The following is a 26,171-nucleotide window of genomic DNA, read 5'->3' on the forward strand; positions in this document are numbered from 1 at the left end:
AAACATTGCTTCGAAACAAAATCCCTTAGTATGTAGTGAACAGATAGATTATTTCTCTCTTTTTTTTAATGGTCATGCTCAGAGTATGTGGAAGTTCCTGGGCCAGGGATTGAATATGAGCTGCAGCATCAACCTACTCTGGCTCCTTTAATCCACTGAATTGGGTGGGGAATGGAACCCAGGCCTCCACAGCAACCTGCACCTCTGCAGTTGGATTCTTAGCCCACTGCGCCACAGTTGGAACTCCAGATAGGAGATTATTTTGACTATCCATCTATATGGTAAATCCTTTTGAAATAACTTCCCAGCCTCTAGGAGGACCCCCTAGAGGCTGGGATCTGATTTCTCCTGAGACCAGTTGGGATTTGTTTTATTCTCTGTAACAGGAAATTGGAAAGTGGAACTCAGTTTTCCATTGACAGCAGACATTCTGTCTCCTCTTGTAGTTGGTTGTTTATGCTTCTTGAAGGGAAGGGGCACCTGTGGTCCTTGCTCTCTCCATGGTGCCTGGCTCTGTGCTTTGCTAGGTACTCTGTCAACATCTGTTGAGTGAACATGAGTAGCAGTGTGTAGGGAAACAGGAGGTCTTAGCTCTTCAGGTGTATATAAGCAGGATCCTCTGTTCACACTGTAGTGGGATGTCCATCCATAGGAGTGGCCTAGGATGAGAATGGACCACTTGACCTGAGGAGGTGGTGTGGGAAGGGGACTGCTGGAATGTTGAGAAATAGTCTTTAGGTGGGCATTTGTAATTATTATGGGATGCTCTGAGGTGAACTGAACTTTATGTGAATGGCTCATCTGACCAGCATGGTATTTGGTGGGTCTTACTCAAAATTTAACTGGAGGTAAGTGTTGCTAAGTGTCTGGAGAACATCTGGATTTTGGTGGGATTGGGTGGGGCTCAGTCCAGTTCCTGCATGTCTGAAAATGATGGATGAGGAAAGCTAGAGTCTGTCCTAGACATCAAGAGGCTTTGTGCCAGGATACTGCTTTGGCCCATTAAGGGCTGAAGGTGTGTACAAGTTGGGGCGGGGACAGGGCAATGTGGATAGCCTGCTTCACCCTTGCTGGTGTGGGAGTTAGGGTTTTAGACTGACAGCCTCTGGAGATGGGGGAGGGATGAGTATGAATATTATGGGATGCCTGACTGGAAAGGTATAGGGGTGGTAGAGATGAGCATTATGGGACCTGACTCTGGGTTGTGTTGGGAGTATTATTGTATGTTTGCTTGACCACAGGTTCTTTGTCATTATTATGGGATGTCAGGGTGTGGGTGGGGGAGTAAAATTATGGGATATCTTTCCAGTGCTAGAGGAAAGGAGTTTGGATGTCCATCTGTGAGGTGACTGTAGGGCTGTTGATCATTATGGATATCTCTGATAGAGGAGGAGTGGTTATTATGGGCTGTGGAGCTGGAATGAACGTCTGAAGCCTTGGGGTCGAGTTTTGAGGTTCTAGCCCACAGGGGCTGAGGGCAGCTCCCCAGGGGGTTGGTTATTATGGGATGTCAGTACAGAAAGTGGGAGACTGATTACTATGGGATGTGTGTGGGAAGTGGGAAGAGGCCGAAGTGTCCGTTGTTGGGGGGGGGGGGTGAGCTTCTGACTATTATGGGATATCAAACTGGGGGTGGATGAAGAGTGGTTATTATGGGATGTCTGTGGGGGATGGGGATGAGTATTATGGGATGCGAGCATGAAGAGCGGGTAGGGGTGCTTATTATGGGATGGCCATGGGGAGGGAGAGGTGACGAATTATTATGGGATGTTAGCATTAGGGCCAAGAGTGAAGAAGTTGGCAAAGGATGGCTATTATGGGATGTCTAGGGGAGGGGTAAAGTGTTAGTTGCAAAAGGTCTGCAATATCATGAGATGTCAACATCCCTGGCATATATATATATGTGTATGGAGTGCGTGCGCGTGGGGGGGTGATGGTTGTGGTGGTGGTGGTGGTAGGGTGGTGGTGGTGGTGGTGTCCGTGTGTATTATGGGATGGCCAGGAGGTGGGTGGTTGCCCGGGTGACACGCGCGCGCGCGCTCGAAGGGGGCGTGGCCAGTGGTTGCTGAGCGACGAGGGGGCGGGGGTTGCCCGGGAGACCTAGGGAGGAGGGTGGCGGTAGTGGAGGGGGGGGTTGGAGTTGGTTGAGGTTATTATGGGCTGTCCGTGGGGGGGCGGGGCCTGTGCGGTGGGATTTCCCGGCCGGTGTTTCGGGCCCTTTAAGAGGCGACGCTGGAGCCGGAGCCATTTTCCCCCCTTCGGCCGCGGCGAGGAGGAGCCGGAGCGGGAGTGACACCCGGCCGGACCCTGCGCGACCTGCGGCGGCTCCGGGGTGAGGAGAGCACGGGGTTCCCAGACAGAAGCCCCTCTCATCCCGACCGGCCCCGAGGGTCATCCCTCCACCCAGCCTCTCTTCGGGCGTCCCCGGACCCGCAGACCGCCCTCTGCCCGGGAAGCCGACCCTGCCTCTCCTTCCCCTGCAGGGCGCCCAGCCCCCGCCCTCGCCCTGCCCGACTCTAGCTCTCCGCGACTCCCACCTCGGGCTTTGCCTCCCACAATGCCCGGCGCCCCCCTCGCCCTTTGCTCACTTGCCCCCCGGGACACGTGGCCCGGCCCCCCGCCTGGTGGGAGCCCCGGCCCCCCACGCCCCTGCCTCCAGCCCCCCGGAGCGCCGAGCCTCCACGCCCCCTCGTCCCCGCGGCTTCTCCGGAGAACCCGAGTTGTCCCAGAGGACAGCCTTTGGAGAGCTGCCCTGTCTGGGGACTGGCCCCTCCCCAGGCGCAGGGAGTCGCCCCCCCACCCCCAAGTGACCTTGTGTCCCCAAGCGCCTCGCCGCCGGCCGCCTCCCCCGATCCTCCCCCCCACCCCCCCGCGCCGCGGCCACTCGGACCCCCTCCCCCGACACGCCCGGCTCAGTTCAGCGGCTTCTCCCCTTCCTACGCCGGCACCGGCTTGCCCTCGGGGGCGCCGCTTCCTCCGGTCTGGGGGGCTCCAGCACGGGAGCCGGCTTCCGGGCTGCCCCTGGGAGTGTGGAACTAAGTTCAGCCTGAGTGGTTCGGGTGCCCTGCTCGGGTGGCTGAGGCGGGGGGGGGGCCGGGGGTGGGCGGAAAGCGCGGCGGGGTGGGGGAGGGGGCCGTGCGCGTCACTGACTGTTCTCTTTCTCTCCCCCCTCCCCCGCACAGTGACTCGGGCCAGTGTCGAGGGCCCCAGGCCGCAGGCAGGAGCAGCTGGGCCAATTCCCTGGCCGGGAGCGGAAGGGGATGGCGTCGGGCCTGGGCTCCCCGTCCCCTTGCTCAGCGGGCAGTGAGGAGGAGGATATGGATGCACTTTTGAACAACAGCCTGCCCCCACCCCACCCAGGTAACATCTTCCCCAAGGGCCCCGGGCAGGAAGGAGCCATCTGGGCCCTCCCTAGTGGCTCTGTGAGGCAGGGTTGAGTTTCTGGGCTTGCTCTGTGCAGTGAGAGGTGGAGGGCATCCGAAGGGAGTGGTTCCCTTCTGCGGAGCTCTTGTGCGAGGGGATTGGAAGCCATGTGCCTCCCGGGCTGCGCGGACCGAGATGCAGGCTTGCTGCACTGCCTTCGGGAATTGCTCTGCAGTTCCCGGTTGAGGGAGCTCTCTGGGCTGGCAGGCTTTGTGGGTCCTTGGAGGAATGCAGGTGGCTGGGACCCCTGGAGGCTGTGCAGTTGGGGAAGGGGCTGGGTTGAGGATTGCTGTTGGAGGAGACCAGCCGGGCATCTCTGCCGGTAGGATCCTGTGATTGCTGCTGTGGAAAAGAAAGAGGGAGTGCTGGTTACTCTCTGATTATTTTTAGCTTCTGATCAGTTACCGGCTTTCTGTGCTGTTTCAACTGTGTGAAGTTTGAATTGCGCTCCGAAGCTGGAATCTAGAGTGCTCTTAGCCAGGCAGATTGCTGGAATGTTTTGAGTGGGGCTAGGAGTGGGATGTAGTAGCCTGCAGGGTATACTCCAAGGGACAGAAAGAAGAGAGATGACACTCTGGGCACCTTTCTTCCTCGGGCAAGTGGACTTAATCCTGGCTTTTTTCTCTAGACGGTTCTGCCCTGTGCAGGTAGCCTGGGGTTTGGACTGGTGGTGTGAGGTGTTTGTGTAGGTGTGTTGGGGGTTGTGTTGTCTGTGTTTTGGGGTGGGTCCTTGCACTGGCCAAACCCGAATGGTTATGCATCCTGCCTGGTTGGAATGGCTCTTGTTTGTCCTCAAGTGATGATTGGTGTTATGTGTCTAAGTGAATGTCTCTCTTCTCTTTCTTCAGATCCCTTAGTTAAGTCACCTCCTTGTTTTCTTGACCTTTTTTTCGTAGCTTTGTTTTTTTCTACGTACTGTTTCTTCATCTTTTCTGTTTGTGGTTTTATTTTAATTCTGGAGCTTGCTAGTCCTGTTTTTGTTTCCCATCAAATGTTTTTCATTTTTGACTTCTCTCTCCATAGTTCCAACTGCAAGTTGAGGTGGTCTGGGAGAGATGTTTCTACTTTGGCACTTTCTAAGTTGGAAGTCTTCGTTTCAATCCGAGGCCATTTAGGAGAGGGTCATTCTTGTCATTGAGTCTTCAGCTGTGGGGATGAGAAACTTAGGCTTGAGTCTCATCACTGTGTAGGGCAAGGTGGCAGATTTCTGTGCTGTGGCCCAAGGTGGGGTGGAGAATGGCGGTAGTGGTGAGGTGGTTCCATCCTGGCTTTGAGGGGCATGAGGAGTAGCCGGGCCGTCCAGCCAGCATTGGTTCCACATCTTGGTTTCCCATTGGCCCCTTGGTCTGGGGCTGCCTCTGTGTTGATTGGGAGCTGTGCAAGCTCCCACGGTGAACTCTGCCCCAAGCTGTAGCGTGACCCAGTTTTTCCACTTGCCACACCTCATTCCTGCCCCTTTCCCAAATCTTCCCCTGTATCTCAGCCAGTTTGTCGCTTGCCATATCAGTACATCTGCCTGAGAAGTTTGAGGGTCTTATGTGGATGGAAGGTGTCCCCTTGGCCTCCATGGGTCTGTCCTTGTCTCCACTTCTAGTTTTTATAGAACTGATGAAGAGGAAGAGCCCAAAGGTGAGGCTGTCTGGGGAAAGGGGCAGTATGGGGATTACTGAGGAGAAGTCTTTAAGAAACTCATTCTTTCTGGTGAGGTCCAGGCTGCTGTTCCATTCCCAGGGGGATGGGAGGGGCTCTCTTGTGCCTGGCCTGATCTTGGGCTGAGAGGGGAAGGGGGAGGCTGATGATGCTTTGTCCAGCCTCAAGTCTCCCGGTTCCTAGTGTCTAGCTCACACGGGAAGGGTGGAGCCAGAGGATTTTAGGACCAGTTCTGGGGGTCAGGCGGTGAGAGCATGTGTAGGAGTAAAAGAAGCAGGCTGTTGTCCACCCCTATCCAGGTGCTGCTCCTTTTTTCTCGGTGTGGACATGGCACCCAGGTGTTGGATAGGTGGCTACCTCTGATCTGTTAGAAGGGGTTTAGGATCTGTGGCCTGCACTCTGGGTGGAGGTGAGGAGGAAACCTGAGTTTCAGAGAGGTCTTGTGAGCTCCCATTCCTCTAGGTAAATCTTTTGGGTGTCAGAAAGAAGGTTGTATGCTCTGACAACAACGCCACTGAGCTGTTTGTTAAATTCCAGCTCTGATGTCTGGAAGAATAAGGATTGAGGGAGTAATGCAGTCCCTCACATGGTATCCCCTTCCAGGTTGGCTTGAGTTTCCTTGTCTAGGACATTAGAATGGTCTCCTGAGAACCGAGTCACCTTAGAGTAGGTGGTAGGAGAGGTGGCATGTGGACCTGGGGCTAGGTAATAATTTGGGAAGTGTTCTGTGAGAGGGTAGTCTTTCTCCTGCCACCTCTCTCAACCCCTCCCCCCTCCCTGCCACTTCCTGTCTATCCTCTGTTGGCAGCTGGGTGCCCTGGGCTGGCTTCTGTGGTCAGGAGCCATTTTCCCTCTCCTCAGTGGGTGAGCCATTCCCTCCTTCTCTCCACTCCCTTCTCTACTCCCCCCTCCTTGGGCGGGGGTGGCTTAGGAAGAAGGAGAGGGGGGAGGAGGGAGCTGGTGTGCTGGTGTGAATGTCTTACAAAGGGAGCTGCCTCCTGGCCCTCTCCTCCTCCTCTGTGCCCCTTCCCACCTATGCCTGCCCAGGAGCTCTCGCTTAACCCCAGGCTTTGTGTGCGCTCCCAGCTGGGGAGGAGGTGGAGCCAGATGGGAGGAGGATGGGGGGGGGAGATGGTGACAGCTGGGCTGATTTGGGCCCCTGGGGAGAAGAGGCTACTGACCAAGGAGAAGCTGGGGAGGAGCAGTAGAGCTGGAGGTGGGGAAAGGAAATCATGTTTGGGAGTGGGCGTGATACTGGGCTGGCAGCTGAACCTGGGGCGTGGAGATTCTGGTGATTTTGAGCAGTGATGACCCAAGGAGGGTAGTAAAGGGTGTGGTTTCTGGGACCCCTGAGCAGAAATTGTTCTGGGAATGTGGTGAGGGTATATTCTTTAGTTTTTGCCTTCTGGGTAGGATCTTTTATTATCTCTCCATGGTTTATGGCATACTTGGTAGCCAGTTACAGGAAGACTAGACCTATTTCCCTCATTTGGTTAACTGGGTGCAGCTTGATTCTGCTACCGTGGTGAACATATAGAGAGCTCTGTTGGGGACGAGGGAGAGGAGGCAGGGGTCTGGACAGCTGCCCGAGGTGGGCCTGGTCTGGCCTGGCAGGCCTATTTCGGGTATATACAGCTCTCTCTTTGTCTGTTTTTGTCCTGGGTATCAGCTTCCTTCTGTGGCGTGTATAGCAGTTCTCTTCAGTGGAATCTGGGACAAGAGGTGGGGGAATAAAGTCTAAAGCCTCTGGATTAGGCTCTAACCTTTTACTATTGATCTTTTCCCTGTCTGCCATTTTCTGCCAAATACATACAGAAAACGAAGAGGACCCGGAAGAGGATTTATCCGAAGCAGAGACTCCAAAGCTCAAGAAGAAGAAAAAGCCTAAGAAACCTCGGGACCCTAAAATTCCTAAGAGCAAGCGCCAAAAAAAGGAGGTGAGTGGGTGACTGGATGTTCTGGGGAACGAGAGGAAGAAGGGGGAGCTCTGAGAAGGGGTGGAGGGCGCAGGCACTGGTTCCTCTCTCTTGAGTGGTGGGCCGGGGCCTGGGCCTCGGGGCTGTCCTGAGGTCAGCATGTGTGTAGCGTGTGTGTGTCTGTCTCCCTCTCCCCCTTCCCCGCTCCAGCGTGTGCTCTTGTGCCGGCAGCTGGGGGACAGCTCTGGGGAGGGGCCGGAGTTTGTGGAGGAGGAAGAAGAGGTGGCTCTGCGCTCAGACAGTGAGGGCAGCGACTATACCCCCGGCAAGAAAAAGAAGAAGAAGCTTGGACCTAAGAAAGAAAAGAAGAGCAAATCCAAGAGGAAAGAAGAGGAGGAGGAGGACGACGATGACGATGATTCAAAGGTGCCTGGACCTCCATTCTCTTCTCTATGCTGTCACCTTCTGTCCCTTGTTTCCCAGGCGCTCTCCTGCCCCTAAGCTGTTTCCTCTCCACCTGCTTCTACTGGTTCCTCTTAGTTCTCTTATCCTGGACTTGCAAGCCTTAGTACCAGCTCGCATTCCCTTAGCCAATGTGGGCTCTAGGATCAGCTCTTGGACCTTGCCCTCTCTGCAGGAGCCTAAATCATCTGCTCAGCTCTTGGAAGACTGGGGCATGGAAGACATCGACCACGTGTTCTCAGAGGAAGATTATCGCACCCTCACCAACTACAAGGCCTTCAGCCAGTTTGTCCGGTAAATAGGAGGCCCTTGGGGGCAGGAGATGCCTTCACTGTCTATAATCTCTTCTCTCTTTTCCCCCCTGCTCTTCTATTTTTAAGTTTTTCCTCTTTTCTGTTCTTGTCCATCTCTCCACCAGACCCCTCATTGCCGCCAAAAACCCTAAGATCGCTGTCTCCAAGATGATGATGGTTTTGGGTGCGAAGTGGCGGGAGTTCAGCACCAACAACCCCTTCAAAGGCAGTTCTGGGGCTTCTGTGGCAGCGGCAGCAGCGGCAGCAGTGGCCGTGGTGGAGAGCATGGTGACAGCCACGGAGGTTGCACCACCTCCACCCCCCGTGGAGGTGCCTATCCGCAAGGCCAAGACCAAGGAGGGCAAAGGTGAAGTGGGACTCAGTGAGAGGGGGGCTGGTATGGGTTCAGGCTGTGGAAGTTATGGGAAGCGTCACCACACTGTCTTGTCAGCTGGAGCTAGAACCTGGGAGGGAGGAAGGAACCTTGGTTTAGGAGGGAAATGGGGGAAGCTGACCACATGGAAATGTTTTATTTTCCCCGTATCCTGCACTGTGGCTTCTGTCTGGATTGCATGATCTTACTTGCCCCCTCCTTATTTTAGGTCCCAATGCTCGGAGGAAGCCCAAGGGCAGTCCTCGTGTCCCTGATGCTAAGAAGCCTAAACCCAAGAAAGTGGCTCCCCTGAAAATCAAGCTGGGAGGTTTTGGTTCTAAGCGTAAGAGATCCTCGGTGAGAGAGCACCCCTACCTGGAGAGGTGCCTTAGCTAATTGAGGGATGTGGCCCTAGGTCAGCATTCAGCCTTCCCAGTGGGTGTGCAGCAGTGAGGGGAGTTGGCCGTAGAACGGGTGTCGAGGTTCCACATGCCACAGCCCTTGCTGGGATCCCAGTACCCCTAGTGAAAGCTTGATCCCTTCTCCACCGCTTTCTCCTAACCCCCTTGGCTTGAACCGCTGACCTTTTTCCTTCTCATTCTGCCAGAGTGAGGATGATGACTTAGATGTGGAATCTGACTTCGATGATGCCAGTATCAATAGCTATTCTGTTTCGGATGGTTCTACCAGCCGTAGTAGCCGCAGCCGTAAGAAACTCCGAACCACTAAAAAGAAAAAGAAAGGTGTGTTTCTTTTCTGTCTCAGTATGTGACGGGATGAGGGAGGAAAGATTGGGGAAGCATCTCCCTAAGGAGATAGGTGTTAGGCCTGGGGGGGTGGGGGGAGGTAGTTTTTTTCTAATAACTGGGCTTTCCCTCTTCCTTGCCTAGGCGAGGAGGAGGTGACTGCTGTGGATGGTTATGAGACAGACCACCAGGACTATTGCGAGGTGTGCCAGCAAGGCGGTGAGATCATCCTGTGTGATACCTGTCCCCGAGCTTACCATATGGTCTGCCTGGATCCGGACATGGAGAAGGCTCCTGAGGGCAAGTGGAGCTGCCCACACTGCGTGAGTGCCCGGCTGTGGTGACCCTTGGGAGCCCTTGACAGAAAGGGTGGGACAATAAAACTCTCTGGAGCCTGGGTGGTGGTACTGGCTGTGGGCTGTGGGAAGCCTTCAAAGGAATGATGGGTGCGGTTCAGACTTGCGGGGTGGGGGGTGGTCATAACCTGACTCTGTGTCCTTGACTGCAGGAGAAAGAAGGCATCCAGTGGGAGGCTAAAGAGGACAATTCGGAGGGTGAGGAGATCCTGGAAGAGGTTGGGGGAGACCCTGAAGAGGAGGATGACCACCACATGGAGTTCTGTCGCGTCTGCAAGGATGGTGGGGAGCTGCTGTGCTGTGACACCTGTCCTTCTTCCTACCACATCCACTGCCTGAACCCCCCCCTTCCGGAGATCCCCAACGGCGAATGGCTCTGTCCCCGCTGTACGGTGAGTGTCTGACCCCAGCCAGGTGGGAGATGGGGGAGGTGTGGTCCAGTAGGAGGGCTCACCCCTCTTATGTGCGGACATCATGTGGCTCCGGTGTGGGAGGGGTCAGTGGAGAACTGTGGGACTTTTAGCCCTGAGACAGTCATTTTCTTGGGGGACCTTTGTTCTGGGAAACTGTAGGCATAACTTTGAACAGAGTTGATGCTTTGCCAGCCCCCTTAGTGGGATGGAGCACTATTCTAGCCCAGAACATCCTTTCCTGTCTTGATACCTGGCCTCAAGGTGGTCTTGGTAGTTTAGTGATGTAACAGGGCCACTTTAGATTGCCTTTAGATTGCTTAAGAGCGGAATTCTGGGCTCTGGTTCTGTGAGTTTTTTGTACTTACTTGTTCTGGGTTATTGTTGAAGTCTAGCTACTGGCTCTGTTAAGCACATAGGAGTGATGATGTCACTCAGGTCTTGGACGAAGTCCAGAAACAGGGAGGGAACTCTGTTCTCTCCCTAGATGGATCCTAGGATTAGATCTTACTTGAAATGATCTTTTAGGAGTTCCCTGGTGGTCTGGCAGGTTAAGGATCTGGCATTGTCACTGTTGTGGCTTGGGTCACTGCTGTGGCACAGGTTACACATCCCTGGCCCCGGAACTTCAGTGTGCTGTGGGCATGCCCCCCACCCCGCAAAACGAGATTTTAATATTTTGGCCACACCCACGGCCTATGGAAGTTCCCAGGCCAGGGATCGAATCAAAGCTGCAGCTGTGGCAACACAGGATCCTTAACCCATTAGCTCCAGGGATCTCCTAAAATGAGATTTTTTTTTTGTCTTTTCTTGGGCTGCTTCCGCGGCATATGGAGGTTCCCAGGTTAGGGGTCTAATTGGAGCTGTAGCCACCAGCCTACGCCAGAGCCACAGCAACATGGGACCCGAGCCGCATCTGCAACCTACACCATAGCTCACGGCAACGCCGGACCCTTAACCCACTGAGCAAGACCAGGGATTGAACCTGCAACCCCATGGTTCCTAGTTGGATTCGTTAACCACTAAGCCACGATGGGAACTCCCTAAAATGAGATTTTTAATAACCCTTTGATGAAGTTGAAGCTGCAGGTCCTCCCATTTCCTGTCCATGTTACCATGATTTGGTGTTGGATTTTGTCTCTTTCTCTTTTAGTGTCCAGCTCTTAAAGGCAAAGTTCAGAAGATCCTAATCTGGAAGTGGGGTCAGCCACCATCTCCCACACCAGTGCCTCGGCCCCCAGATGCTGATCCCAATACTCCGTCCCCCAAGCCCTTGGAGGGGCGGCCAGAGCGGCAGTTCTTTGTGAAATGGCAAGGCATGTCGTATTGGCACTGCTCCTGGGTGTCTGAGCTGCAGGTAAACCTGGGGTGGACCAGAGATGCGGGGAAGAGGGCAGTGAGAAAACAGCCTTGTGGAGAGAAGGAGTGAACAGAACTCCTTGGGAACTTACCTCTCTCTCTGCACGCAGTTGGAGCTGCACTGTCAGGTGATGTTCCGAAACTATCAGCGGAAGAATGATATGGATGAGCCACCCTCTGGGGACTTCGGTGGTGATGAAGAGAAGAGCCGAAAACGGAAGAACAAGGACCCTAAATTTGCAGAGATGGAGGAACGCTTCTATCGCTATGGGATAAAACCCGAGTGGATGATGATCCACCGAATCCTCAACCACAGGTACCGTGAGGCTGGGCCAGACTGGTGTTTGTCCTGTGCGTACTGGAGATGGGCAGTGTGTCCTTGGGAGGCTCCTTGCCAAAGGGGTTATGAAAATTGATGTCACCAGTAACTTAGACCTGGGTGAGGCACTCAGTATGTTATTAACTGACTGAATCCTGGTATTTGAGCCATAGACTGGAGAGTGGAAATCATTTTTGGTGCAAAGACTGGTAAGCCATATGTATTTGGTGCTGAATACATGTGGTATCTGGCCTTCCTAATGGTCTGGTTTGGAGCATTTACTGCTGGCAGTTTTTGAGAACAAGGCTGACTTAGGAGGTGAGGAGAGTGGCCTTCTGGCTCTGACTGAGGGTTTTCTCTCCTTGACCTTGCAGTGTGGACAAGAAGGGCCATGTCCACTATTTGATCAAGTGGCGGGACTTGCCCTATGATCAGGCATCCTGGGAGAGTGAGGACGTGGAGATACAGGACTATGATCTGTTCAAGCAGAGCTATTGGAATCACAGGTGAGGGACTTTGCTGAGGCTGCTTATTGAGAAGGACCCCAGACAGCTGGGTGATGTGTCTGTCTTCTTCAGGGAGTTGATGAGGGGTGAGGAAGGACGGCCAGGCAAGAAGCTCAAGAAGGTGAAGCTGAGGAAGTTGGAGAGGCCCCCAGAGACTCCAACAGTGGATGTGAGTTGGCAGAAGAGGGAGGGCGGTTTGCCGGGTGGTTGATGTGTCTTGCCTGCCCCAGTCTGCTGACGGTGCTCTAGGTTACCGTCTCAGGTGGCAGCTATAGCTGAGGTGCTTCGCAAAGTCTGCTTCCTGACTTCACGTCGTTGTGAACTGGGATAAATTACTTTATTTTTTTTATTTTTTTAATCTTAAAAAAACTTTTATGTTTTTAGGGCTGCACCTGTGGCATATAGAAGTTTCTGGGCCAGGGGTCTGAGCTGCAGCTGCCAGCCTATGCCATAGCAGCACCAGATCCAGGCTGCGTCTGTGGCCTTTGCTGCAACACCAGATCCTTAACCCACTGAATGAGACCAGGGATCGAATCTGCATCTTCACAGAGAAAACATGGAGTCCTTAACCCGCTGAGCCACAACTCCCGGGACTAGTGTTTTACATGATCGAGAAAATGTTACCTATGGAGGGGTCACACAACCAAGCTTTTATGAAATTTGTTTTGGAACCTGAGTCTTTGACCCTTAATTCATGGTTCAGTTCTTACAGGTTTAGCATAATATAATTTGAGTGTGGTTAAGGTTAAAAAGATAAACTTAGGGGGAGGTCCCATTGTGGCTCAGCGGAAATGAACCTGACTAGTATCTGTGAGGACGTGGATGTGGGTTCCATCCGTGGCCTCGCTCAGTGGGTTAAGGATCCTGGCATTTCTGTGAGCTGTGGTGTAGGTTGCAGACATGGCTTAGATAGCACATTGCTGTGGCTGGTAGGCCGGCAGCTGCAGCTCCAGTTTGACCCCTAGCCAGGGAACTTTCATATGCTGCAGGTTGCGGCCCTAAAAAGCAAAAAAAGATAAATTTAGGGGTTCCCACTGTAGTACAAGGCCATCGATGGTGTCTCTGCAATGGCAGGGAATGGGTTCAATCCTGGCCTGGAAGAGTGGGTTAAGAATCTGGTGTTGCTACAGCTGTGGTGTAGGTCTCAACTTCAGCTCAGATTTGATCCCTGGCCTGGGAGCTCCATATGCTGCGGGGCAGCCAAAAAAGGAAGAAAAGAAAAGAAAAAGGATAAACTTAGGTTGACATGATTATCTACCTGGTGAATCCTGACTAGTAATTACTGTACTGCCAGGGCATCTGTGACATGTTTTTCCTCAGATATCTCTAGGACCAAGATCTCTGTTGCCTTGCTTCCTGGAGGATCCTCAATCAAACACAAAGTTACCATAACCATTGAGCATCTTTTTCCCACCATTTTTTGTGGCTCCCTTGAGTAGGAGCTAGTGAGGATGTGTATGGAGGAGGCAGCTACTGTCTTATGAAGAGACGGGGATTCCTTGCCAGCTCTTGACTTCTTTATTTCATCCTTCAGCCAACAGTGAAATACGAGCGACAGCCAGAGTACCTGGATGCTACAGGTGGAACCTTGCACCCCTATCAGATGGAGGGCTTGAACTGGTTGCGCTTCTCCTGGGCTCAGGGTACCGACACCATCTTGGCTGACGAGATGGGCCTTGGGAAGACAGTTCAGACAGCAGTCTTCCTCTACTCCCTCTACAAGGAGGTAGGAGAGACGGGACTGTTATTTTTTTTTGTTTTGTTTGCCTGTCACGGTAAAGTGTATTGTGAAAACAGGCTGGTGTGGGGACAAGGAGACAGACAAATACATGTACACCAGGTGGCTCAGGTGAAGTAGCATGGCTTGTTCACATTGATGTCATACTCGCTGAGGGCAGGGGTCAAGTCCGCCATGGTTAAGAGTGTACTTGCAGTCCTTGCTCTTGCTTTGGGAGCTGCCAGAGGCCATGCCCTTCATTTTGCAGTGCTGAAGGGCATTGTTAGCAACACTTGAGATGAGTTTCTGGGCAGCTAGGGAGATGAGCTGAATTATGTGTGGATCCGAGGCCTCAAAACCAGCACGGTTCAGGGAGTAACCAGTCACTGCATCAGGAAGTCTACCAAAGATGTGCTGGACACCACCGGCTTCATGTTGCCATTGGCTATTCCTGGCGGCACATACACCCCGTTAGACATGGCCCCCTCTAGGGGTGCCGCACTGCCCGCCAACACTGGAGCTGCCCTGAGCTGCTTGGCCAGCTCCCTGGCCTGTGCCGCCATCGGTCCCCTGCCCCCTGCTGCAGCTCCAGCCCCAGTGCCCACGGGGCTGGCCTTATTCACCACAGTGGAGCCGGTGGGCAGTGAGGTAGGGGCCGAGACCCCGGATACTGGGCCTAGGACCGAGGTGGTGGAAGCCAGCGCCTCCTTGGGGTCCACTCCAGAGCCACCGCAGCTCATGGGGGCTGTTAGTTTTTTTTGTGTGTGGGTGTTTTGTGTTCATGGTCTTCCTTTGCACTCTAAGGAGAGAGAAAAAGAAAGAAAAAAAATTGGTCTTGGACCCTGAAGAATACTGTTGAATGACACTGAGATAGACACAACAGAGACAGACTGGGGGGAATGGAGCTGTGGGCAGAATGAGTGGTAGGTGCAGAGAGCCTCCATTCTGGGGGGTGGGTACGTGCTGTGAGAGATGCAGAACTGGTGGAGGGAATTGGTGTGAAAAGACTTTGGAAGGGGTAAGGTTTAAGCTCTCAGAGGAGGCAGGTGTGCTCTGTGGGCAGGAATAGGCCGGGCGTGTTCGTACCTCGAGGAAGGGGAGGAGAGGAGCATCAGCACACAGGCCAGCCCTCTGCCAGCTCCTGGGGTGGGGGTGGGCACTGGGGTTGCCTGTGGGACCCCCCTGGTCCTTACTCTGCTTTTTCTGTTCTTCCTCACAGGGTCATTCCAAAGGCCCCTTCCTAGTGAGTGCCCCCCTTTCTACCATCATCAACTGGGAACGGGAGTTTGAAATGTGGGCTCCTGATATGTACGTGGTGACCTATGTGGGTGACAAGGACAGCCGTGCCATCATCCGAGAGAATGAGTTCTCCTTTGAGGATAATGCCATTCGTGGTGGCAAGAAGGCTTCGCGAATGAAGGTATCTCAGTGTGGGGAGCCCACCCTCAGGAGGGAGCTGTTGCTGTGGGTTTTTTGTGCTCTGGTCCTGGGGGTGAGGCCAAAGCATAGTGGCTGGAAGGAGGAAACCCCCAGGTCCCTTGACTTGGCTTGTGCTGGAGGAGTTGGACCTTGGTGACTGGTTGCCTTCTTGTGCAGAAAGAGGCATCTGTGAAGTTCCATGTGCTGCTGACATCCTATGAGTTGATCACCATTGACATGGCCATCTTGGGCTCTATTGACTGGGCCTGCCTCATCGTGGATGAAGCCCATCGGCTCAAGAACAATCAGTCTAAGGTGAGGGGTAGGGGAGGGCTGGCCTCTAAGTGTCAGTGTTCTGGTACCACCTACTCATTCGGGGGGGGCGCTTAGGAGGAGTGGAAAAGGCAAAAGGGTCTCTGCCTGCTTTCCTCACTCATGGTAGACCCTTGAGGCCAGGCCTTAAAAGAGAGATGGAGGTGGGGGTAGGGGCTTAACTCTGCTGGGCAGTGAAACCAGAGTGTGCAGAGATGTACCAGGGTCCTCCTGTCATTGGATTTCACTTCTCTCCATCTGCTTCACCAGTTCTTCCGGGTCTTAAATGGCTACTCGCTCCAGCACAAACTGTTGCTGACTGGGACCCCATTACAAAACAATCTGGAAGAGTTGTTTCACCTGCTCAATTTTCTCACCCCTGAGAGGTTCCAGTAAGTGTGTTTTGATCTATAATCGGCTCATAATTCTTCTGTTTCTTTCTTTTGCTCATTTCCTGTATTCACTTTTCTTTCTCCCACATCAACAATTTTTTCTTTTCTTATTTGGAAGCAATTTGGAAGGCTTCTTGGAGGAGTTTGCTGACATTGCCAAGGAGGACCAGATTAAAAAACTCCATGACATGCTGGGGCCTCATATGTTGCGGCGGCTCAAAGCGGATGTGTTCAAGAACATGCCATCCAAGACAGAGCTAATCGTGCGTGTGGAGCTGAGCCCTATGCAGAAGTGAGTCTGAAGGGACAGAAACATTGGCTCTATTTTTCAGACATATTTAAGACCTCAGCCGGCCTGCACAGCGTTGCCTCGTTCTCTCCGTACCCTGCTTCAAGGCACATGGGGACGGAAGCAAGCAGCCTAAAGAAACCCATCCCCAAGGAGCTGGGGCCCAGAGTTCTTTCACTGTTTCTTATGTTACTTATTTATGTATTTATTTTAATTTTTCTTTTTTGGCCGCCCTGAGGCATACCGAGTTCCCAAGCAAGGGATCAGAACTGAGCCACAGTTGCGGCTGAAGCTGCACCTGCCGAAACACCAAGTCCTTAACCTATTGTGCTGGGCCAGGGATTGAACCTGCCTCCCAGTACTCCCAAGATGCTGCTGATCCCGTTGCGCCACAGTGGGAACTCTACCTTTCCTTATTTAAAATGATGAGGGTGGTAGTGTTTCTTAGGTTTTCTCAGTCCCAAAATGAGTGATGTTGGAAGGAAGGTCTCAGGCCTTGGGACTGCATTATGAGTCATTGAAGTCATCGAGTGTGACTTCTCTTGTTTTTTTTTCACTTGTAGGAAATACTACAAGTATATCCTCACTCGAAATTTTGAAGCGCTCAATGCTCGAGGTGGTGGCAACCAGGTCTCTCTGCTCAATGTGGTCATGGATCTTAAGAAGTGCTGCAACCACCCGTATCTCTTCCCCGTGGCTGCAATGGTATGTTGTGCTGCCTCTTGATCCTCCTTGGGAACTGCTTCATTTGGGGTATCTTTCAATATATTTTTTTTCTTCTTTGCTTCTTTCCTCAGGAAGCCCCTAAGATGCCTAATGGCATGTATGATGGCAGTGCCCTAATTAGAGCATCTGGGAAATTATTGCTGCTACAGAAGATGCTCAAGAACCTTAAGGAGGGTGGGCACCGTGTGCTCATCTTCTCCCAGGTATTGTGTGGGCTTGGCTGGAATTTAGAGGGTGGCAGAGGACAGCTTGGCGACACAGGGAGGGATTATCCTGTGACTCGCCTGTGATAAATTGTGCTCCTTTGCCAGATGACCAAGATGTTGGATCTGCTGGAGGATTTCTTGGAACATGAAGGTTATAAATACGAACGTATTGATGGCGGAATCACTGGGAATATGCGTCAAGAGGCCATCGATCGCTTCAATGGTAAGAGGGAAGGAATGGTTTCATCCTGGCAGCCCCATTCACCAGTGGCCCTTGACTGGTCTCTTGTTCTTCCTGGGCATCTGCCTTTCTATTTAGTGGTTTAGGCTCTTTGTCAGTTGACTGAAAGAGTATTTTTGAATTTTTTTTTTTTTTTTGTTTTTTTTAGGGCCGAACCTGTGGCATATGGAGGTTCCCAGGCTAGGGGTCAAATCGGAGCTGTAGCCACCGGCCTACACCAGAGCCACAGCAACACAGGATCTGAGCCATGTCTGCGATCTACACCACCCATCACAGCAACGCCAGATCCTTAATCCAGGGATCGAACCTGCATTCTCATGGATGCTAGTTAGATTCATTAACCATTGAGCCACGACAGGAACTCCTTGAATGTTTTGATTGGAAGAATGTATTGGATTATTCCTTGCAGATTATTTTCCCTTTAGAGTCTTCATTCTTTCTGCACTTCCTTTAATCCCCTTCATTGCATCTTGAGGCCCGGGTGGGCCTCAAGCCCAGACTGTGAGTTATTGGCAGATTTATCTCAGTAGCCACTACCACCTCCTCTTTTTTCTCTCACTTTTTAATTTGAAAGGATTTTGAACTTAAAATTCAAAAAATAGTGCAGAGGCTTCATGTGTACCCTCCGCCAAGCTTTGCCTCATCATGACTTCTATTACCACAATTGAGTTGTCAAAACCAGGGCGTTAATGCTGGATTCATACTCAATTAAATGGCAGACTTGAATCAAACATCACCTGTTTCCTGTGTCAGGATCCAGTTTCTTTTTTTCTTTCTTTTTTTTGTTTTTGTTTTTGTTTTTTCTAGGGCCACAGCCATGGCATATGGAGGTTCCCAGGCTAGGGGTCTAATCGGAGCTGTAGTCTCTGGCCTACACCACAGCCACAGCAACACAGGTTCCAAGCCGAGTCTGCAACCTACACCACAGCTTATGGCAGTGTGGGATCCTTAACCCACTGAGCGATGCCAGGGATCAGATTTTGTCCTCATGGATGCTAGTCAGATTCATTTCTGCTGAGCCACAGCAGGAACTCCTCCTCATTCTTTTCTTCATGAGTTGATGCATTTGATGATGACTGGTTAGCTCTTTTGTAGAAAGTTTCTTAAGTTTAGCTTTGTCTGATGTGTTCTCATGATTAGACTGATGTTAGATATTTTGAGCAGGGATTCCACAGAAGCAGTACTGGATCATTTTCATCCCTGGTGAGGGTTGTCATGTTGATAAAGTCCCATTGCTGGTGTTAATCTTGATCACTTAGTTAAGATGGTGTCTGCTGCATTTTTCTACTGTAAATTTACTTTTTTTTTTCATTGTACCTGATAAATAGCCCAAGGGAGATATTTAAGACTATGGTCATGTGTTTTACCTTTAACTTTCACACTGATTTCAGCATCCATCAGTAATCTTGCTTATTACTTTGATGTTTGTCTAATGTTTTTTTTTTTTTTTTTCCCTCCCACTTTTTAGGGCTGTACCTGTGGCATATGGAGGTTCCCAGGCTAGGGGTCAAATTGGAGTTGTAGCTGCCGGCCTACACCACAGCCACAGCAACCCAGGATCCGAGCAGAGTCTGCCACCTACACCACAGCTCACTGCAGCACTGGATCTTTAACCCACTGAGCGAGGCCAGGAATCAAACCTGCAACCTTGTGGTTCCTAGTTGGATTCGTTTGTACTGTGCCATGACGGGAACTCCCTAATGGACTTCTATGTTTCTATTATTCCTTCTACATTTATTAATTGGAAGTCAGGAGACACCTCTAATGGCATTTTTGGTTCCTTTCTTAGCACCGGGTGCTCAGCAGTTCTGTTTCTTGCTTTCCACTCGAGCTGGAGGCCTTGGAATCAATCTGGCCACTGCTGATACAGTTATCATCTATGACTCTGACTGGAATCCTCATAATGACATCCAGGTGAGCAGAGGTGGCAGCTTTGGTGTACAGTGATTTATTGTAAATGCAGTGTTCTATGTAAGAGTCCCATCAGCTGGAATGTGTTGTTTCAGGGGGAAACAATACATTCTATTCTTTTTGGTCTTTTTAGGGCCAAACCCACGGCACATGGAGGTTCCCAGGCTATGGCTCAAATCGGAGCTGCAGCTGCTGGCCTACACCATAGCCACAGCAGTGCGGGATCTGAGCCATGTCTGTGACCTACACCATGGGTCACCTCAGTGCTGGATCCCTAACCCACTTGAGCGAGGCCAGGACTGAACCTGCCTCCTCATGGATGCTAGTCAGATTCTTTCCCGCTGAGCCTCAATGGAAACTCTATAATATGTTCTTGTTTTTTGTCTTTTTAGGGCTGCACCTGTGGCATATGGAGGTTCCCAGGCTAGGGGCCTAATCGGAGCTTCAGCTGCCAACCTACCCCACAGCCACAGCAACACCGGATCTGAGCCACGTCTGCCACCTATACCACAGCTCACTGCAACACCAGATCCTTAACCCACTGAGCGAGACCAGGGATCGAACCTGCAACCTCATGGTTCCTAGCTGGATTTGTTTCCGCTGCGCCACGACTGGAACTCCTACAATATATTCTTTTTAAATGTTTTTTACTTTATTGTAAGCCAGAAAGTTTGGGTTAGCTGTGATCTTATTTTGGGTAACATGATAGAGGGTGGTGTCCGGGAGCAGAGGTGCAAAAGGAAATTTTGTACAAATGAAGGCAAACTAGCTCCTACCTTGTGCTAGATTTAGTATGTTATGTGGAAGTCAAGGCCAAAGTAGAAGTAAGAAAATACAGTTACTTCAATTTTCGGCTTCATTTTGTGCCTAACCTCCAGGCTTTTAGCAGAGCTCACCGTATTGGGCAAAATAAGAAGGTGATGATCTATCGGTTTGTGACTCGTGCATCAGTGGAGGAGCGCATCACCCAGGTGGCGAAGAAGAAGATGATGCTGACACATCTAGTTGTTCGGCCTGGGCTGGGCTCTAAGACTGGCTCCATGTCCAAACAGGAGCTTGATGACATCCTCAAGTTTGGTACCGAGGAATTATTCAAGGATGAAGCCACAGATGGAGGTGAGCTAGTCAGGAGCTCGTTTTGGTCTGGGGCTTGGCCTCTCTAAAGGGTATCTTTCTCTGGTACCTATGGTCCTGAGACTCAGACCTTGGGTCCTGTGGGACTTGCTTTCTCCACTGCAGCTGCTGAAGCTAACTGGGGGTGTGGACCCCTGATTCTTTATAGGAGGAGACAACAAAGAGGGAGAAGACAGCAGCGTTATCCACTATGACGATAAGGCCATTGAACGACTGCTGGACCGGAACCAGGATGAGACAGAGGATACGGAATTGCAGGGCATGAACGAATATTTGAGCTCTTTCAAAGTGGCCCAGTATGTGGTGCGAGAGGAAGAAATGGGGGTGAGTATGAGTCCAAGGCAGTGCTGTGCTTGGTGATTGGTCCAGAAATTGGAATTGAGACCACAGTGGTATCTGAGAGAAGAGGGAGACATCTCTAGGCAAATTAGTACATTGATGAGTTGATATATGTCTTCCTTTGAAAAGAAATACTGTAACATATGAGCAAATCACATTCTCATCTTTGACGTGGCTGTCCAGAAATTCATGGCTGCATTTCATACAACTTTATATTAACTCGTCTTTATCAGAATCTCGTTTTCTTTTCTTGTATTTTATTAGCTCTATAAGTAAACTTTGGATTACTATCTCCAGTCTCTCCAGAGAAAAGGTAGGAGATAAGATAAATACTTACACCATCTTCCTGTGCTTTTTAAAACAGAATTGTTTTTTTTTTCTCTTTTCTTCTGTTTTCTTTTTTTTTTTTTTTTTGGTCTTTTTGCTATTTCTTGGGCCGCCCCTGAGGCATGTGGAGGTTTCCCAGGCTAGGGGTCGAATCGGAGCCATAGCCACCGGCCTACGCCAGAGCCACAGCAACGCGGGATCCGAGCCGCGTCTGCAACCTACACCACAGCTCACGGCAACGCCGGATCGTTAACCCACTGAGCAAGGGCAGGGACCAAACCCGCAACCTCATGGTTCCTAGTCGGATTCGTTAACCACTGCGCCACGACGGGAACTCCCTTTTCTTCTGTTTTCTTAGTACAAGACAAAAAGTACTCAGTGGTTGTCACTGTTGTGGCGTGGGTTGGCTCCTTGGCCTGGGAACTTTTACATGTCGTGGGCATGGCAAAAAGAAACAAAAAAACAGCCCTCAGTGATATGTGGCTTCTGTAGGAGTTGTGTTTCAGTAGGTTAAGAACCCAACTAGTATCCATGAGGATGCAGATTCGATCCCAGGCCTCGATCAGTGGGTTAAGGATCTGGTGTGGCTGCAAGTTGTGGCATAGGTTGCAGATGTGGCTTAGATCTGGCATTTCTGTGGCTGTGGCAGAGGACGGCAGTTGTGGCTTTGATTCAGCCCTTAGCCTGGGAGCTTCCTTGTGCCGTGGATGTGACCTTAAAAAGGAGAAAAATATGTGGCTTCTGTAATGATTTTTTTTCCCCAAAGTAGTATAGGGTATAAAAAGAAAAAAAAAATGATTGCTTTTTCTTCCTGTCCCCTTTAAGCTACCTGGGTCAGGTTGCTGGTGATTTTTGCCGCTTTTTCTCATCCTTCCAACTTGTAACCATCCCTCTTGCTGTGTTTTTCTCATACCTTCCTATTATCTTGAGTGACACTACTACTGCTAACCTCGGTTGGGTGTAACCGTAGCTGCAAAGTCTGATGGGTCTGTAGACCAACAGTGTCCAATCAAAACTGCCCTCCTGTAAGGTGCTCTGGTTCCTGTCAGTGGTGACTGCATATGGTGGCAGCACCTGCTGAGTGGTTGGATGGGAGAAGTGTACTCTCCCTCCCACTGATCACCTCTGCTAGTGACTACACAGGGATGCTGCCCACATTCTCTTTAGTGGCTGTGGCTGCTCTTTACTTTATAGCCTTTTTAGATTTCGTTTTTTGAATAGGAGTATAGCTGATCCTTGAGCAACTTATTGTTGGTCCTCCATATCCGTAGTTCCTGCATATCTGCAGATTCAACCAGCCATGGGCCGTGTAGCATTGTTGTATTTACTACTGAAAAACATCCATGTGTAAGTGGACTTGTGCAGTTTAAACCTGTGTTGTTCAGGAGTCAGCTGTAATTCAGCTGGTTCAGAATTCAAAAAATAGGAACCTTGAGGTTGCGGGTTCCATGCCTGGCCTTGCTCAGTGGGTTAAGGACCTGGCGTTGCCCGTGAGCTGTGGTGTAGGTGGCAGAGGTGGCTCGGATCCCGCGTTGCTGTGGCTGTGGTGTAGGCTGGCAGCTATAGCTCTGATTGGATCCCTAGCCTGGGAACCTCCATATGCCCCAGGAGAGGCCCAAGAAATGGCAAAAAAAAAGACCAAAAAAAAATTTTTTTTCAAAAAATACAGAGGTATCTCTTTCCCACCCCATTCCTCTGGCCACCCAGCTCCCTCCCTGAGGACAAGTGATATTTTCAGTTTCTTGTATATATTTAAAAAATTATTTTCTGTGGGGAGTTCCCGTTGTAGTTCAGCAGTAACAAACCCGACTAGTATCTATGAGGATGTGGGTTTGATCCCTGGCCTCGCTCAGTGGGTTAAGTATCCGGCATTGTCGTGAGCTGTGGTGTAGGTCACAGACGTGGTCCGGAACTGGCGTTGCAGTGGTTGTGGTGTAGGCTGGCAGCTGCAGCTCCAATTGGATCCTAGCCTGGGAACTCGCATGCTGCAGGTGTGGCCCTGAAAAGCAAAAAAAAAGGTGTGTAATAGTTACGTGTGTGTCCACACGTGTATGTATACATACGTGTATATACACGCACATGATACACACACAAGGATCTTTTTTATTTTCCTTTTAAGGAAAGTAGTTTCTTTTTTTTTTTGCATTTTAGGGCCATACCCATGGGCATATGGAAGTTCCCAGGCTAGGCGTTGAATCGGAGCTGCAGCTGCCAGCCTACGCCACAGCCACAGCAATGCCAGATCTGAGCCGTGTCTACCCCCTACATCACAACTCACAGGCAATGCCAGGTCCTTAACCCACTGAGCAAAGCCAGGGATTGAACCCGAATCCTCATGGATGCTAGTCAGATGTGTTTCCTCTGCACCACAACGGGAACTCCAGGAGAGTAGTTTCTTATACGTAATGTTCTTTACCTTGCTTCTGTCTACCTAATAATTCAAATCAGTAAAGAGCCCCCCATTTTTTTGCTGCATAATATGTCCTTGATTGAAAGTACCGTAATTTATTTTAAAAAGTTGAGATGTAATCGACATATATGCCGCTATAGTAGTTTTTTTTTTTTTTTGGTCTTTTTGTTGTTGTTGTTGTTGTTGTTGCTATTTCTTGGGCCGCTCCCGCGGCATATGGAGGTTCCCAGGCTAGGGGTCGAATCGGAGCTGCAGCCACCGGCCTATACCAGAGCCACAGCAACTCGGGATCCGAGCCGCGTCTGCAACCTACACCACAGCTCACGGCAACGCCGGATCGTTAACCCACTGAACAAGGGCAGGGACCGAACCCGCAACCTCATGGTTCCTAGTCGGATTCGTTAACCACTGCGCCACGACGGGAACTCCCGCTATAGTAGTTTTAAGTGTGCAGCATAATGACCGATATTTGTATATATTGCAAAATGGTCAGCCTGAGAAGTTTAGTTAGTATCTGTTACCCTACTTTTTTTTTTGCTTTCTAGGACCACACCTGCGGCATATGGAAGTTCTCAGGCTGGGGGTTGAATCAGAGGTGCAGCTGCCGACCTAATACCGCAGCTCACAGCAACGCTGGATTCTTAACCTACTGAGCAAGGCCAGGGATCAAACCCACATCCTCATGGATGTTAGTTGGGTTTATAATGCTAAGCCACAATCGGAACTCCCTTTGTTACCATACATACTTAGATGTTTCTTTCTCTTGTGCCGGGAACTTTTAGGAGCTACTCTTGGAAATCTCCTTTGGCTCAGTGGTTTAAGGATCTGGCATTGTCACTGGTGTCGATCTGGTTGCTGCTGTGGCATGGGTTTGATCCCTGGCCTGGGAATGTTTGTATGCCATGGGTGTGGCCAAAAACCCCCTGTTCTTTTAGCAACTTTCAAATATGCAGTATGGTATTAACTGTAGTTACCATGCTCTACATAAATTCACCATGACTTATTTATTTTTAACTGGAAGTTTATACTTTTGATTTTCTTCACCCATTCCCTTTCTAATTTATTCAAATTACATAATGAAGGGTAGTTAGGTTGTTTTTAGTATTATTCTATTAGCACCTTAATCCTAATGCAAGGAGTTTGGAATTAGTGGTCCTGAAGTATCTGAAAAAATACAAGACTTTCAAAGGAGGACAAACATTGAGATACAAAAGGATATATATATATATTATATATATATGTGTGTCCTTTTTTTTTGTACAGTGAACTTTATGAAGTTCATGAAGAACAGAGGGGCTTATGGCCTTTCTGCTTTGTCTCTTGGGAAAGTCTTTTGCAGTATTTCAGAAGAGTCTCCAGTCCGTCTTGTTAAGTCTCTAACCTCTCTTTTCTGTTTTTTACTATCTCCCAACTGTATATATATCACTAAAAGGGGTTAAAATAAAAAGAAAGCAGACTCTCTCTTCACTCTTTTCTTGTGGTAACAGCTCCATTCCATATTTTGCTTTAGTTACATTGTCTGCCAACCTATACATAATTATGAGGAACGTTGTCCTGTCAATTAAAGCTCTTTTAAGTTCTTAGGTCCAAGCTGGCACAGCAAGTATTTCAGAGTCCAGCCATGCACAGGAGCTAGCAGAGTGGGAACTGTGAGGACCAGGGGTAAGCTGGTGGTGCTGACTTCAGCACTCCTGAGTCCTGGCCCTCCCTCTGTCCCAGGAGGAAGAGGAGGTAGAACGGGAAATCATAAAACAGGAAGAAAGTGTGGATCCTGACTACTGGGAGAAATTGCTGCGGCACCATTATGAGCAGCAGCAGGAAGATTTGGCCCGAAATCTGGGTAAAGGAAAAAGAATCCGTAAACAGGTCAACTACAATGATGGCTCCCAGGAGGACCGAGGTGTGTGTGGCCGGCCCCGCCCCCCACCCATGGGCCGTTCCACTAGAGCAGTGGGCCCCGCTCATCTGCCCTCTCTCCCTCCAGATTGGCAGGACGACCAGTCCGACAACCAGTCCGATTATTCGGTGGCTTCAGAGGAAGGTGATGAAGACTTTGATGAACGTTCAGAAGGTGAGGCCTCTGCCTCTCTGCTGGCTTCTTAAATAGTGAATCGTCTTAAGATTACACCAGTGTCACTCACACATCCTTTTCTTCTTGCAGCTCCCCGCAGGCCCAGTCGTAAGGGCCTGCGGAATGATAAAGATAAGCCATTGCCTCCTCTGTTGGCCCGCGTTGGTGGGAATATTGAAGTGAGTAGCACTCGGTTCTGGAGAAGGTTGGGTGAGTGCTCATGTTGGGTCTTCGGTGGGGGAGGTTCTGCTCCCCTCACCTCGGATCCTTCTTCCCCCCACCAGGTTCTTGGCTTTAACGCTCGTCAGCGAAAAGCCTTTCTTAATGCAATTATGCGGTATGGGATGCCACCTCAGGATGCTTTTACCACCCAGTGGCTTGTGAGAGATCTGCGAGGCAAGTCAGAGAAGGAGTTCAAGTAAGTGGAAAGTGGGAGTTTCCATTGTGGTTCAGTGGGTTAAGAACCTGACTGAGGATGCAGGTTCGATCCCTGGCCTCACTCACTCAGTGGGTTAAGGATCCAGCCTCGCTGTGAGCCGTGGTGTAGGTCACAGATATGCTTGGATCAGTCATTGCTGTGGCTGTGTCTAGACCGGCAGTTGCAGCTCTGATTCAGCTGCTAGCTTGGGAACTTCCATATGCCATGGGTGTGGCCCTAAGAAGAAAAAAAAGGACAAGTAGTAGCTGGGATGAGTGACGTAGAGTGGGTCTCTTAAGTCTCCGGGCCTTCCACAGTGCTAGTCCTGGCTGTGCAGGGAGTTGGCTGTCCTCTGCTGAACTTGGTGGGTGAAGCTATTAGTGATAGGGTTCTTTGTGTCCCTGGAAAGGGCCTGGGGTACGGTGTGGGGTCTGGAGACCAACTTT

General features: G+C 50.7%; 1 protein-coding gene and 1 pseudogene across 8 annotated transcripts in view; one reads left to right on the plus strand and one right to left on the minus strand.

The window, feature by feature from the left end:
• Window positions 1–2,156: 2,156 nt before the first annotated feature.
• The window catches only part of CHD4 (chromodomain helicase DNA binding protein 4), a 33,564-nt gene continuing 9,549 nt past the window's right edge, over window positions 2,157–26,171 (plus strand). For 2 of the 8 annotated variants that reach the window (XM_047787724.1, XM_047787725.1), the window contains exons 1-29: window positions 2,181–2,332; window positions 3,183–3,360; window positions 6,889–7,010; window positions 7,200–7,415; window positions 7,627–7,745; window positions 7,870–8,111; window positions 8,347–8,474; window positions 8,725–8,860; window positions 9,008–9,186; window positions 9,372–9,611; window positions 10,783–10,986; window positions 11,099–11,304; window positions 11,682–11,813; window positions 11,886–11,982; window positions 13,348–13,539; window positions 14,750–14,950; window positions 15,127–15,264; window positions 15,532–15,653; window positions 15,772–15,945; window positions 16,506–16,647; window positions 16,740–16,871; window positions 16,980–17,097; window positions 18,905–19,029; window positions 19,905–20,142; window positions 20,309–20,484; window positions 24,956–25,136; window positions 25,221–25,307; window positions 25,398–25,486; window positions 25,592–25,725. In XM_047787724.1, the coding sequence (XP_047643680.1) occupies window positions 3,261–3,360; window positions 6,889–7,010; window positions 7,200–7,415; window positions 7,627–7,745; window positions 7,870–8,111; window positions 8,347–8,474; window positions 8,725–8,860; window positions 9,008–9,186; window positions 9,372–9,611; window positions 10,783–10,986; window positions 11,099–11,304; window positions 11,682–11,813; window positions 11,886–11,982; window positions 13,348–13,539; window positions 14,750–14,950; window positions 15,127–15,264; window positions 15,532–15,653; window positions 15,772–15,945; window positions 16,506–16,647; window positions 16,740–16,871; window positions 16,980–17,097; window positions 18,905–19,029; window positions 19,905–20,142; window positions 20,309–20,484; window positions 24,956–25,136; window positions 25,221–25,307; window positions 25,398–25,486; window positions 25,592–25,725 (4,370 nt within the window). In that variant the 5' untranslated portion in view covers window positions 2,181–2,332; window positions 3,183–3,260. Of the gene's footprint in view, window positions 2,333–2,920; window positions 3,040–3,182; window positions 3,361–6,888; window positions 7,011–7,199; window positions 7,416–7,626; window positions 7,746–7,869; window positions 8,112–8,346; window positions 8,475–8,724; window positions 8,861–9,007; window positions 9,187–9,371; window positions 9,612–10,782; window positions 10,987–11,098; window positions 11,305–11,681; window positions 11,814–11,885; window positions 11,983–13,347; window positions 13,540–14,749; window positions 14,951–15,126; window positions 15,265–15,531; window positions 15,654–15,771; window positions 15,946–16,505; window positions 16,648–16,739; window positions 16,872–16,979; window positions 17,098–18,904; window positions 19,030–19,904; window positions 20,143–20,308; window positions 20,485–24,955; window positions 25,308–25,397; window positions 25,487–25,591; window positions 25,726–26,171 lie in introns of those variants that run through there. The other 6 variants (XM_047787727.1, XM_047787726.1, XM_047787729.1 and 3 more) reach the window with 6 other exon arrangements.
• On the minus strand, window positions 13,478–14,820 carry LOC125131307 (transcription initiation factor TFIID subunit 10-like; annotated as a pseudogene).

The sequence above is a fragment of the Phacochoerus africanus genome, chromosome 7 (genome assembly GCF_016906955.1).
Source record: "Phacochoerus africanus isolate WHEZ1 chromosome 7, ROS_Pafr_v1, whole genome shotgun sequence".
NCBI lineage: Eukaryota > Metazoa > Chordata > Mammalia > Artiodactyla > Suidae > Phacochoerus > Phacochoerus africanus.